The 12,870-nt window shown below is 50.3% G+C and overlaps 4 protein-coding genes across 4 annotated transcripts; 2 read left to right on the forward strand and 2 right to left on the reverse strand.

Moving 5' to 3' along the window:
• Nucleotides 1–912: 912 nt before the first annotated feature.
• On the reverse strand, nt 913–5,520 carry EI90DRAFT_3047808 (enhancer of polycomb-like-domain-containing protein). The gene is made up of 7 exons (XM_039059577.1): nt 4,940–5,520; nt 4,739–4,757; nt 4,038–4,681; nt 3,649–3,986; nt 3,425–3,596; nt 2,943–3,367; nt 913–2,890 (listed from the first exon to the last, which is right to left on the reverse strand). The coding sequence occupies exons 1-7, from the start codon at nt 5,132–5,134 to the stop codon at nt 1,258–1,260; spliced, it is 3,426 nt and encodes a 1,141-aa protein (XP_038918512.1). The 5' UTR covers nt 5,135–5,520; the 3' UTR covers nt 913–1,257.
• EI90DRAFT_3047809 (uncharacterized protein) lies at nt 5,391–5,759 on the forward strand. The gene has a single exon (XM_039059578.1). It carries the CDS (start codon nt 5,446–5,448, stop codon nt 5,704–5,706), a length of 261 nt encoding a protein of 86 aa, XP_038918513.1. The 5' UTR covers nt 5,391–5,445; the 3' UTR covers nt 5,707–5,759.
• Nucleotides 5,760–8,611: 2,852 nt separating this feature from the next.
• Nucleotides 8,612–9,985, forward strand: EI90DRAFT_2969612 (Ser/Thr protein phosphatase superfamily protein). Its single transcript, XM_039055659.1, has 3 exons — nt 8,612–8,881; nt 8,943–9,555; nt 9,615–9,985. Exons 1-2 carry the CDS (start codon nt 8,648–8,650, stop codon nt 9,537–9,539), a joined length of 831 nt encoding a protein of 276 aa, XP_038918514.1. The 5' UTR covers nt 8,612–8,647; the 3' UTR covers nt 9,540–9,555; nt 9,615–9,985.
• An 85-nt stretch (nt 9,986–10,070) lies between these two features.
• On the reverse strand, nt 10,071–12,212 carry EI90DRAFT_2993096 (major facilitator superfamily domain-containing protein). The gene is made up of 3 exons (XM_039056147.1): nt 12,126–12,212; nt 11,180–12,039; nt 10,071–11,119 (listed from the first exon to the last, which is right to left on the reverse strand). Exons 1-3 carry the CDS (start codon nt 12,147–12,149, stop codon nt 10,348–10,350), a joined length of 1,656 nt encoding a protein of 551 aa, XP_038918515.1. The 5' UTR covers nt 12,150–12,212; the 3' UTR covers nt 10,071–10,347.
• Nucleotides 12,213–12,870: the final 658 nt, after the last annotated feature.

Here is a 12,870-nt window from a genome sequence, read left to right on the forward strand (position 1 = left end):
TTCTGTTGGAACTGCCTCACACACACACACACACAGTACGTCTGCTCCTCGGACGGTGTGCCTCTTCGTTTCGCCCGCCACTTTTACTGCAAGTCATATGGAATGTGGCATGGGAACGAGAGGAGTCATATATTACTGGGATGCAGAAGGTGGGTCGACCACACTTCCCCCAAAGCCACGAGAAATTCAGATGTCTCGAGGTCTCTGCACGCTTGAAGAATGACGTACGGCGGTGACGTTACCTCCTTCGTCCGCGGCGTAATCCATAAGGGAGAACAAGATATTGTCTGCTTTAAGACGATGATTCTTGGGCAGCATGCCTTTGACAAGCATGGTTGGGGCATTCGGATTCGAGGAGGACGCGGACCAGGTCGGTGGGTGAAAGCAGCGACCGGACACAGGTTGGCAGAAATGTTACCGCAGTGCTACTGCAGTGCAGCTAAGGAGCACGAGCAGCTAGATCGATCATGAGGGGCCGGACACAGATAGAAGTCACTTGAGTTTCTGTGCACTATTTGATAACCCAATGTATAATTTTCTTTCGCAGAGCTAGCAGCGTGGGCATCACGCCTGGTTGTGTAATGATAACCAATTTGAATCTCTGAAGACCTACACTTCTTCTCTCCTTTCTTCCTAAATTGCGAGTGTTTTCATGAACGGCAGAGCAGCTCAAAACAAAGCATTCTGGCTTAGTATTTCTGCTTATCAGTCCTATACACCATAATAATTTCTTTCTTCTTTGTTGTTGCAGCACACCTGGTTGCACATACAGTTTCTTCATCGCCTGGTTGTGTTGCCTGTGACATAAGTTGTAGAATTGTCCGAAACGTTACAATCGCCCGCTGGCACCCGCAAAATAATGTCAAGATAGAACAAAAGAGGAGAAAGGGAATAAAGTACAGTGGAAAATTCAAAAAAAAAAATAGAAAAGCCGGAAAAAGAGGAGAATTGATGTTGTCGTCGATACCGGGGTCATCAGGGCGGAATAGAACAGATAAGAGGGATGGAAATGAGGAATAGTAATGCGTGAAGGGAAATTGGCGCTAAGCAAGGATTGCAAAGCGTGGAATTGCGCACTAGAAGATTTCATAAGCGGAGCTTAAGAAAAGGCATAGAGCGGAGCAGGTGCACGCTACAACGAGCCAAGGGTAAAAGTGAATGGCAAGGGAGGTGGGAACGGGCATGACGACGACTTTGGCTGATTAGAAATTAGAATGGGGGTGATGGGGTCAAGTATAGGGCGGAAGTATTGATGCCTCAGCCAGCACCGTTGCCAAGCATCTGATGCTGGTGGGCGGGGCTCGGCATTGCGAGGTGAGGTGATTGTGACTGGCGATGCTGTTGAAGCATTGCAATGTCAGCTACCGACGAGGCAGAACGAGGAGAAGCGGTGGCACGATAAGGAATTTGAGGTGCCCCATGGTGTACGTCCATCAGCGGCGAGGGTTGATGTTGCGGCAACTGTTGCAGGGATGGATGAGGGTTCATAGGCGAATTCCTCCCACCAGGCAGCACCCCGTTCATACGTACAGGCGAGCCTTGTCCTCCAAGATTTGGCGAGTTGACGTGATGCTGCATAACAGGAGAACCTGTTGGATTACCGTTTGGAGCGTTGCTATTTATATCCGCCTGACCACCGCTATGACGCGGCCATTGTCTCGCAGATTTCAACGGCATGTTTGTCGCGGACATGTTCATCACTGGCGGCGCCCCATTCGCAGCATTATTCGCCATATGGAGGCCATGATATGCTTGAGGCGGCGGCATCATCATCATGCCGTTGCGAGGTACACCATTCGGCATTTGCTGTACATGCTGTTGAGATGTTCCGTTCAGGTATGGATGCCCGCCGTTCACGGTGTTTATTCCATTCTTCATAGCCGCATGCTGGTGCTGTTGCGCTATTTGGTGCGCCAGTTGCTCCCGCGAGTAGTGCTGCGGTAATTGCTGTTGCCCCGCTAATATCTGAGATGGCTGAGACGGTTGGGCTGTTCCATTTGGGGTGGGATATTGCGGCACACCTTGGGGGCCCGGCGTATAGTTGAACGGTAATGCGCTGTGGAATGGCATGCCAGTGATTTGAGGCACGACCATGGGGGACTGCTGCGTGATCTGAGAAGGTGGGCGTGTAGGAGAGTTTTGCGTAAGACCCGGGTTGGGATCTGTGGGTGAGACGGAGGGAGTGGGTGGACGCATGGAAGTTGGGGATAAATGAGGAGAGGGGTTGTATGACGGAGTAGGTTGTGGAGGCGCTGGGCCTGCAGAGGACTGGGTTTGGGGCTGCGATGAAGCTGGTGTTGTCGGTGAAGGTTGTTGAAGGAGTTGGGGGTGGGGTTGCTGGATTTGTTGCTGCTGTATTTGTGGCAAATTCCCATTGACAGCCATTTGAGAGGTTTGGGAAATGTTGAAACCGGCTCGCTGCTGCGGTGCTAGCATAGGCATTTGGGCCATCTTTTTCAAATGTGCTGCCGACTGAGGCATCTGCCCGTTATACACGGGGATCGTGCCGGATTGCTGTAGCTGCTGTGTAACTGCAGCTAGAGCAGAGGTATTCATCGGGAGCTGACCTGATGCTTGCATGGCGAGCGCCGCATTCTGCATCTGGGCATTCTGGTCCGGCGTGGGTCTGGAAAGAGGATTGCCATTAGGAACGGGTTGACTAGGAGTAACGCCATGTTGCCCCCCAGCCGTTGTAAGCTGCTGACGCATCCGTTCCTTAATCGTCATTTCCTTCATCGCGATATACTGGTGCCGCGCCGCCATAAGTGCCCGTTGACCAGACTCCTGTTTAGCGTTGGCGTACAGTTCGGCGTTGCGGATGTGGCTTTCGTCCACCGACAACCCAATGAGTTCCGATTCCCCAAATAGAGAAAGACGCGAGGGAATATACCTATCATGGCAGATGAGTCCCAAAGACCCAGGCATGCAAATAAACACCGTACCGAGCGTCAAAGTCATCAATCAATACCCGTTGCTCCTCTTCCATCACTACCGCATCATCGTCGAACCTCCACTGCTCATTGATCTTCCGCACATACTCATCCTTTGGCTCATCATGAGAGCCTTCATCGCCCTCATCCGACTTGATATGAACGGTCAACTCTTTCGGTGAGTGGGACCAAAGTCCACCCTCAGATGAGAGAGTTGATGAAAATAGTTGCGGAACTGGGGGTGGGGTATTCCGAGGATCTCCTCTTCTTCTTCCGTGGAACGGGCGACGATCGATGAATGACCGGCCGCCTCGCCCTGTACGTATTCGGATCGAGAACGGTGAACGTCCTGTGTGCTCTACCGAAGACTTTGATGGCGATACAGCGAGGGAAAGAGCGTGAAAAAAGTGATCTGAGATGGGTAAACTCGTCGGGAGCTAACATAGGCAGACGATCAGAAAGAAGACAATTAATACGTGAATCTTGACTCTGACATCTAAATAATCCTCCCAGCCCGAGTTCTTTCTCATCTCGCATTGGCGCTCGATCTCCTTAGCGAATAACTCGGCACGCTCATGTGGATGCACTTGCTCTTCAAGGGCCGGATAGGGCGAATTTAAGTCTGTAGGATCCTTACTTCGTCGCGGTATTTTCAGCGACACGGCGCTTTTTCATGTTAGCAAATTAAATACCCCCAGTTCCATCCTTGTCGACTTACTTCTGCTCCAACGTCATCTTCGGCCGCTTGGCCAACACGCGTTCGGGGTCCACGAGTAGTTGGTCATCTGTGCTCAGCGAGAACTGTGGATGCTTCCTTTTCAACTCGATAAACCTGATCCTCGCTTCGAGAACGCTGCGCGCGTCCTTATTGAGCTCCAACTTCTTGACCTCACGCGAAACGGTTAAGTTAGCGAGATCTTTCGCCTTGATAAGCTCCTGCCGTAGCCGTGAGACCTTTTCGGCAGGCGTCGTATCCGTCCGACGGGTCTTACGAACTGACTTGACATCTCGTCGGCGGAAACACACGTAAGCATCTTCAGAATTGGATTCGTCGAACTGGTGGGCTTTCTCAACGGGTGTCAAATGTAACTCAACATAAACACTTACATTTAATGAGGGTATTATTTTGTGACCTTGGCGAGCAATTTTCCGCTCCTTGTAGTGGGGGTATATTGTTCGAGCGAGCCGAATGAGATGTGAGGGGTCTCGGGCATGGGGAGGAACTATGAACGAGGCGAAAAGAGTTGGGGACAGGGGGGTGGCGAAGAGCGGCTCGTACTCGGACAATGGCGGGAGGCCCTTGATGTCAAGGTGAAGGAAAGGGCATTTCTCGTCGGTGAACTTCTCGAACAGACCCATCACGAGTTCTATCTCGTCCTCGGTGATGACAAAAGAAAGTCGGTCTGAAGCAATGTCCTTGCCCCGGGTTTTGACATTGCGAGTCGGCGAGGGAATTGCGCTACTTGAGCCTTCGCCAAGGGCGATGCTGTTGTTCTTCTGCAGCCATTCAACGTCGCGTTCGTCCATGTCGTATGTCGACCCGCCGAGAATGGCACCATCGACACACTCCTCAACCGTGTCCGAAGACTTGACATAAGCCGCTGGGTCGGTCCAAACACCTTCTGGGTAGTGCTCCAAATAGTTGTCGACGACACCTGTAGCATCGGGTATGGGAATATGTGCTGTTGATGGTTTCTCTTCGGTTGATTTGGGGATACGGCCTGAAATCCGTTGGGTAGCCGCGGCGAGGACTGATTACATCGTTCTCAATAATCAGATGAATTTAATGATGAGCCAGTTTTTCTTGCCTTTGACCAAATGCTCTTCCTATCCGGGTTAAGCGCCGACAGGATGAGTGATGGTGATGGTGATGGCGAATTGCGGAGATAACGGAGGTAACGGGCATAGTTGCGCAGCCAATGAAAATTGAGTGGGAAAGGGGGTGAGTCAGCCACTTGGGACAGCGCTGGCAGCAGATCGGTCCACGATCGCTGTTGATGTCTACGAACCTTGGCATCCTCATGTTCGACGCCCGCCGTATCCAGGACCTTGTTCTTATCCGAGTCTTCCTCAATGAAGACAAGTTCGGCATCTTCAACATCGCCGTCAATAACCTTGAGACGGGTCTTGTTTGTGACGCGGTTTCGAGTCCTTAGGCCGCCACCAGTAGCCGCCGAGGAGACCACCTTATCGAGGCGGCCCATGGAAGTGTTGGAAGTTGTGCGCTGGGGGCCACGTCAGTACTTTTGGGGCCGCCGTTGTGACCGAATGCACACGTGATATTTGATTTTACGGTAACTGCATTTGGCCCTTTTATCGCTTGGGCCCGTGGAATATCCTTCGACGATGGCGAAGTGTGCACGGACGATATAAGTGGTACAGACCTTGTGGTGGTGCCGCGAAGTGTGATGAGGCGTCAAATTAATGCCTCGGAGGTGCATATTTAGCTCCGAAAGTCACCGGTAACGCTTGTCGCTCTGCCCATCCATTTCATCTTCCTCACCACCGCTAACATATGTCCATCTTGATGGGGAGACCCTGCTTCCAACAAGGTGTTGTTTTAGTAGAGGGTAGACACTGGCTTGTGTGTGTGAGTGCTTCTTGTGTCGGTACCGACATTGTTTTCACTGCCATCATGGCGTGCGGACTAGATGGTATCGAGCGTTGTGCATCCTCTCGCTCACATCCATTCTCCTTTCCTAACAGTCAGTCCGTTCCCCTTTGTAGGGGGTTGAACATGCGACTTGCGAATATTCGTGGTGCAAGTAGCAAGTGAGGGTTTGAGTGTATTAACCGTTATCTCAACAGGCCACATTCGCTATTCCAGCTTCTCTCACACCCACTTTTTCTCCAGTGACAGGCTTCCGCGTCCGAGCATCGAAGAATTTGCCAGCCTGCTCACTGCGTTAGGTTCCCGCCTCATTGCGTAAGCGATGAGTTCGCCTTTTTCTTCGCAATTCTTCCACACTGCCTCCAATAATTGGACTGCCCTCTCCTGACAATTTCCATATCCTCCGTTAATGTCACCGCCTCCTAGCCAAACATTTTTCAGTTCTGTGACCATGTCTCCTATCTTTCAATATTCTTGGATTCGCGGCCCGTGGGGTCCACCTGTTTCTGACCACAAGACTTTGTTTTCATTCCCTTATCCTCCCGGTGAGGTATCTAGATGCTCGGTCCTCCATTCTGGGCTACGGTCTGGTTGCTCACATTGCCCAAAATAACTATCCTATCCTTTACGATCCCCTCTCCATGAAGGGTTACCGCACCTGCAAGCATGTCACCAGTCGCCATTAAGCAAACACTCCACATTAACCTCAGCACAGCTCCTTCAATCAGACAAAGCTTTTTGGGCTTTTCATGATCTGCTGAAGTTCGGCTGCGCACTCTCCCCTGTGACGATGGGAGAATGAATGACAATCTGTTACCGATTCCTGAACGTCATTTTCCCCATTGACTAAATGCCTGCCTCCACCATTCTTGCAAGCAGGCAGCTCAATTGTGCTTACCTCATTTCATATGGGGCCAATGAAGAGAGTGCGTCTGCTCAATTATTCCATTCCCCCTGTTTTCTTTCCATCTCCACCCCTGTAGCAGCCATTTTTATCTGCCTTAGCCTTTGTATGGCGGGCTTATCATAAGGCACCGCCCCCAGACCGCATCCGTCTATTAGGGCATGAACATAATGAGGAACACCAGACACGCAGCTACGTTGTCCTCGTCCACCTGTTCACTCGTTCCCACCATTCGAAGTCCGTTGATAGGCTCCATGCGGTATATTTTGACTATTGACTGCGCTCTTTGTATGATCTCTGTTCTTTGGTAGAGGTCTCGCCAATTCGTACGTTATTCCTCCAATTCGTCTTGCTTTGTGTTCTCGGTATCCTTGTTTCTTGTCCTGGCACAGTAACCCGAGAGAATTACCGCTGGCGAGTGCTCAGCGTGAACAGCAATACTGTCTTTCTCCTTCTCAGATCGGTTATCTCATCCATTTCGCCACTCATAAACTTGGGAGTTACTGCTCGCAGTATGCAGTGATAACTCTCCCATAATGTGGAGATACAACGACGCGCGTCGCCGCCTCAGGATCTGATACCGTTGTGCACAGGTTCTTGTCTCATGGGTGTCTCTGTCGCCAGGGGTGTCAACTGAAGCGGAACGACTACATCTACCTACCAATGGCACGCAGTCTCGCCTGCTACGTAAACACATCGTGTTGCAACTGATACTGAAAAGAGAGGTGAGGCTTGGGAAAACCAGATGGGAAATCGACGAGTTGTTCGGGCAGCGAAAAATGTGAGCTCTTGAGGTGGGCTGATGCTAACCATCGAGCAGAAGCTCCTCACAAGTCGCTGCATTCGATTGAGTCTGGGGCTAGATACAACTTACAGATGTCAGGTGATCAGGTATTGCCAACAGGTACATCCATCCTTCATCCCTACCGTAGTACTCCCTGGCTTTCTAGCTGGGATGTCTGGCGCTATTCTGGTCTCTTGTCACTTCCTCGCATATTTTTCCCAAATGCTTTTCGACAGTTTGATCCACGGCACTATAATTTTGCAACGGTTGGCGCGCGGTTATCGCCACTAAAGCTATAACAACTATCGATTGACCCATCGGAATTTATGGTCCCCTGGGATAAGCGTCGTTTGTTGGCTGAGTCCATTCGAGCAGCTGCCCGAATCTTTGGCCAACAGTCAGTGCCTAGTTGATCCACTGCTGCTCTTGCTCAGAGATGCCAAGGCAGAAGTCGCCATGCTCGTCAAAGGCACGCTGCTCAAGAGTCATTGTCTTAGAGCAAACAATGTCTTGATCTCGCTACAGATTACGCCGTGGATGAAGGGGTAGATGGTATGTCACTGCTGCCATTCTTGCGTGCAGAGACCTCGAGACATCTGAACACTCCGAATTTCTCATGACCCCGGTGGAAGTGTGGTTGACTCACCTTCTGATGTATACCTCTCCTCGTTCCCATGCCGCATTTCATATCACTCAAATGACTTCTATTCGGCAACTCATGATCTGGCTGTTCGTGCTCCTAGCTGCACTGCGATAGCGTTTCTGCCAACCTGTGGCTCTGCTTTCACCCGCCGACCTGATTGTCTGGTCCGCGTCTTCCTTGAGTCCGGCACTTTCGTTGCCCGCTGCGCGTTCTCATTTCTGATGCTTGGTATTTTTGGGTTAGATTGTTTCTCTGTTTTTACTGTTGCTCTTCCGCTAGTCTTGTTCGGGACTATCCTGACCATTGATGTGAGTATTCGGTCTTGCTGTAGGTGACCTTCGGTTACCGTTTACTCTTGTTCCTTTTTTCAGTTTGCCGGCTTTTGGGTCCTGATTGTTTCTCTGCTCTCGCTCACGCGTCCGTGCTTCGAGTCTTCCGTGCTACTCATCGCCGTTCCCTTAGCTCCGATATCTGTGTATGGTATCCAGGTCGCTTCCGAAGTCTCGACTGCCATCGGGGCTGTCGCTTCGCTATTCTTCACCTGTACAAGCCAAAAGTTAAGGGGTCTATAGCTGGTAGGGAAGAGGTGCAACATCATAGAAAATCTAGTAGGGTCTCTTCTAGCTGTATTTAGACGCGCCCAAAGACGATCGACCCAATATGAGGCAGTTCACGACAGTGTGAGACCTTGACTAGACTTTGAAATCGACAATCTGAAGCTGTAATTCTCACGGCATGGCATTTCGCAACTGCTCTACACCCAGCCTTCTCGTCAATGCCAAGCTCCATTCAAGTACTCAGTGATATCCATCTTGAAATTGAGAGGTCACAGGACACCATCGAGTATGAGACTTTCAAGGTTACACCAGTGGCCCCCATATTAGCCTTACTGGGTGACATTGGAACCGCAAACGACCCCCGTCTCTTTGAGTTCATTAGAACACAGCTCCATCAATTTAAAGCCGTATTGTACGTTCTTGGAAACCACGAGTTTTATTGGAACAGCTATGTGAGATCTATCCTGCCTTCAGAACCTGATGATCATCTGATTGCAGCGGCTGGCTGTTTAGGATAGCGTCACCAAAGCGTTCGAGGATTTTGAGGACTCCATTACCGCCGAACGCGCTTCGGGGTCCTCTCCTACCTTAGGGGAATTTGTCCTCATGAACCGGCGATCTTACTCGCCTGGTCCAGAGACCAACACTATCATACTCGGCTGCACTCTCTGGTCCGCTCTCAATCCCGCGGACTTGGAATTCCTGATATGGGGTCTGAACGATTTTAGAGCTATCAAGGGCATGAACCCTGAGGTATTTTGCAAGCTGCACGAAGAGGAAATCTCCTGGTTACGCTCAAAAATCGAACGAATCAAGATTGATTTCCCTGAAAAGGATATTGTTGTCCTTACACATCATGCACCTACCGTGGACGGGACGGCGAATCCGAAATACAAGGGCGGACCGACTAACAGTGCTTTTGCCACGGAATTAACTGGGGAGGGCTTCTGGGGTGAACCGATCAAGACTTGGGCTTTTGGACATACACACTGGACCTGTGATTTTGTACGGGGTGGGATCAGAGTTGTGAGTAATCAGAGAGGATACAAGCATCGCATCGACGAACAAGCAAAGCCATTCGATGGCAAATTTGTGATTGAAATGGGCTAGATTTGAGGTTCAATTTGTACGTACGTTACTTCCATTCTCCATCACTCTAACCATTCAGATTAGTCAACCTCTTAGACCTGTGCTGTACTATCACCGATCATGTCCTAGAGAGGTTACAAGGTATATTCCTGGCTCTCCACCGACAGGGTGTATCGTCGCAATCGGGCTCCCCGCCTTGGTTCTTGCTTATCATCGTGGCGTAGCTGTGTAAGTTTCGTTATGGCTGGGCCACGCTCTCAATATCGTCAGGTGCTATCAGTCGCAAGTTCTGAATTCCGCACCTCATTTTCAACGTTAATTGTCTTCCCCTGGCCAACACACCTCACCTCGATGCAAACCTTTTAAACTCGACCGAAAGTTTCTCAGAACGCAGTTAGCTCCCGTGTAATCGATTAGCTATGAACTCTAAACTGAGACAGCTAAAGTCTGGGCTCGCTGGGCGTGAGACCCAGTGAGGTCTTACTTAGTTATGGACGCACAAACAAGTCTGAGACTACGCCGACTGTTAACAAAATTTTCACTTGCCAATCCCACTTCTACATGCACGCGTTGCTGCTTGGCCTCGTGACGGGGTTTGATCTGGAACTTGGTAAATGATTATTATACAAGATAACGCACACAAGCAAGGTGTGGATTCGTCAAAATCGTGAGGATAAATCATAAACAAAAACAATGATATTGCAAGGCAAAAATTTCCTGATGACATATTGCTTTGCGGAAAGCAGGTGGGTGGTTGAAGAAGGTTTGTTTTGAGAGATAATCGATGGGAAACGGACGGAGGGAGAGACCAAAGGCAGCATTGAAGGAGCTAAACTTTCACGTCCTTCTCAGGCTCCAGTTCTTTCTTCTCATCGGAAGTACGACCCCCCTCGGTCGCAGGGCCCGACGTGCGCGCCTCAGCTTCGCTTGGCGAGGGCACAGCAGCCCCAGCAATCTTTTCTACATCCCCATTCTTCGAATTTCCCCCATATTGACTGAAGTCCATTTTCAATACGGGCATAAACAGCGCTACGAAGAATCCCAGTACCCCGGCAGGGACACCAATAAGGAAAACATCATTTAGCGTGTCGACGTATGCATGCAAGACTGCTGGTCGATCAGGAGGTGGCACGACCTTCCACACTGCATCGGCGGCGTTCATCACCGCGATAACCAGGGGTCTGGGGAGATCAGGGGCATACTTGTGAATGTTGACCTGGATCATATTCTCGAACACGGATCCAGCAACAGAGATTCCAAATAGTCGTCCAGTGAAACCTACAAAGACGACGACTCCTGTAGCAGCGGACATCAGTTGAGGCTGATCGCGGAATTCGTACTGCGTGATCATGATCGTGTTTTGGAGGAACATCCCTACTCCGATACCGACAAAGACTTCGTATCCCATGAGTTTGGAGATGTGGTCAGCAGGTGTGACGGAATACAGAAGCCCACATCCTAAAGCAATAAAGACAGGTCCAAGGAGGATGATAAGGTAAGGACGTCCGAAATGGGCAATGAGCCGACCGGTGAGGATAAGGGTAAAGACTTGGACAATGATCATGGGCAGGAGGCGAATACCAGCCGCTGTGGCAGACACGCTGGATGAGGGTAACATTAACGAATGTGAATCCGGTAATCTGAGGGAGTTTAAAACCTACTTATATGCGGCCTGGAAGCCGACCGAGAGATAATAAACGGCAATCATGAATGCACCCCATTCGAAGAATGAGACTAGCGATGCTCCCCTCAGTGTTGGATACTTGAAAAGCTTCAACGGCAGCATCGCATGGTCCGCCATATACGCCTCCCAGGCAACAAACACTACCACCAGTACAACGCTCATGACGAAACACGCAATAACATTTCCATCGTTCCACGGTTTCGTCACTCCTCCCCATTGCGGCCCGAGGATGAAGACAACTCCCCAGCAAAGCGTTATCGCCACACCCATCCAATCGCATCGCGCAATCTGATTCACCATGTGATAGCCATACCCTCGGTACGTCTCAGCTCTGCCATATGGGTGCCGAGTCTCGAGGAGAATGAAAAGAAGGCAAAACGCGATACCTCCGATAGGGAGGTTAATATAGAAACACCACCTCCAACTGACATGATCTGAGAAGGCACCACCGACAAGCGGCCCTAGTACCGAGGCGACCGCAAAACATATTCCGATGAGACTCATGTACATTGCCCGCTGCTTGAGCGTAGTTATCTCCGTCAGTACGATCACACAGCTGACAAAAACCCCTGCCCCTCCCATGCCAGCAATTGAACGTCCGAGGATCAAGACAACCATGTTGGGTGCCGCGCCGCAGACGAGGGAACCAAGTTCAAATACCGCGATAGCAAATAGAATCATGTGTTTGGAAGGGAAGATGGTGAGCAATTGGGCGTAGATGAGATTGAAGGAGAGCATGGTCAAGAAGAACCCATTTGCAAGCCATGAAATTTGGGTGAGCGAGTGGAACTGGTTCGTGATTTTTGGTATAGCGGTGGCAATGATGAGTTGGTCAAGCTAAATAAAATAAGTTCACAATAGCACGTCGCCCTTCGGTTATCAACAAACCACTTATCGTGGGGATACGGAGAGATTTCACTCACCGCAAACAAGAACACAGACAGCATGAGAGAAGCGAATATAAAGACGAACCGCGGTGTCGAGTATTCAATGACAGCGTGCCCGCCTGCATCAGAATTTACTGGTTTATTAAGGCCACTATGTGTAGTTCCTGATAGGTTCTTGCTAGATGTGTTTGCGTCCGTGGACTTAGGAGCAACGGAAGTGGGATTGGTATCGGTGGCCCGGCTGGCAGAGTTCTGAGGCGGGAGGGCACTCCCCTCCTTGGGTGACGATGATGGCATTACCCTGAAGGTGACCGGTGTGGAATGTGCGCCCTGGTAGGAGTGTCGGCGGTGAGGGAGAGAGGAAATGACGAGTTTAGGCGATGAGCTGGGGCATTGATATTTTGACCTAGAGATATAGTTGTCTCATCACCTGAGCGGTCCATTCAGAGAGCTAAGAACAGCGAGCCGAGGAATAATCACAACATGAATTCAGTTTACCCGCACGTGCCTTGCCAGTTTGTGCCGCCTCGGCATCCCTCAATTGCCCCTTTTTCGGCGCTACCTAATAATATTGTCCTGTCTTACTCTGTCTACCTGGGCCGCGCGTCTTCGAACCTGCATTTATTCTGCAATCCCTCATCAAGGCATCTTTAGCAATCTGTACAGGCTTGTGTATTTTGTGCATTCGTCCGAGCATCTAATCCTTGTGCTCTGCCACTGGTGGCCGTATCATTGAATTCCAGAAACGGGTAAGACAACAATAACATACAATAAATTCGGC

This window comes from Cantharellus anzutake (genome assembly GCF_015039405.1).
Source record: "Cantharellus anzutake strain C23 chromosome Unknown EI90scaffold_13, whole genome shotgun sequence".
Taxonomy (NCBI): Eukaryota; Fungi; Basidiomycota; class Agaricomycetes; order Cantharellales; family Hydnaceae; genus Cantharellus; species Cantharellus anzutake.

Coding starts and splice junctions, on each gene's coding strand:
- EI90DRAFT_2993096 (XM_039056147.1), bottom strand. CDS start 12,149: ATGCTGTCTGTGTTCTTGTTTGCG. Junction 12,040..12,125: donor TGTCTGTGTTCTTGTTTGCG/GTGAGTGAAATC, acceptor TATTTTATTTAG/CTTGACCAACTCATCATTGC. Junction 11,120..11,179: donor GGCTTCCAGGCCGCATATAA/GTAGGTTTTAAA, acceptor ACCCTCATCCAG/CGTGTCTGCCACAGCGGCTG.
- EI90DRAFT_3047809 (XM_039059578.1), top strand. CDS start 5,446: ATGTCCATCTTGATGGGGAGACCCTGCTTCCAACAAGGTGTTGTTTTA.
- EI90DRAFT_2969612 (XM_039055659.1), top strand. CDS start 8,648: ATGCCAAGCTCCATTCAAGTACTCAGTGATATCCATCTTGAAATTGAG. Junction 8,882..8,942: donor AGTTTTATTGGAACAGCTAT/GTGAGATCTATC, acceptor CTGGCTGTTTAG/GATAGCGTCACCAAAGCGTT.
- EI90DRAFT_3047808 (XM_039059577.1), bottom strand. CDS start 5,134: ATGGGCCGCCTCGATAAGGTGGTCTCCTCGGCGGCTACTGGTGGCGGC. Junction 3,987..4,037: donor AAATAATACCCTCATTAAAT/GTAAGTGTTTAT, acceptor AAAGCCCACCAG/TTCGACGAATCCAATTCTGA. Junction 2,891..2,942: donor ATTGATGACTTTGACGCTCG/GTACGGTGTTTA, acceptor CTGCCATGATAG/GTATATTCCCTCGCGTCTTT.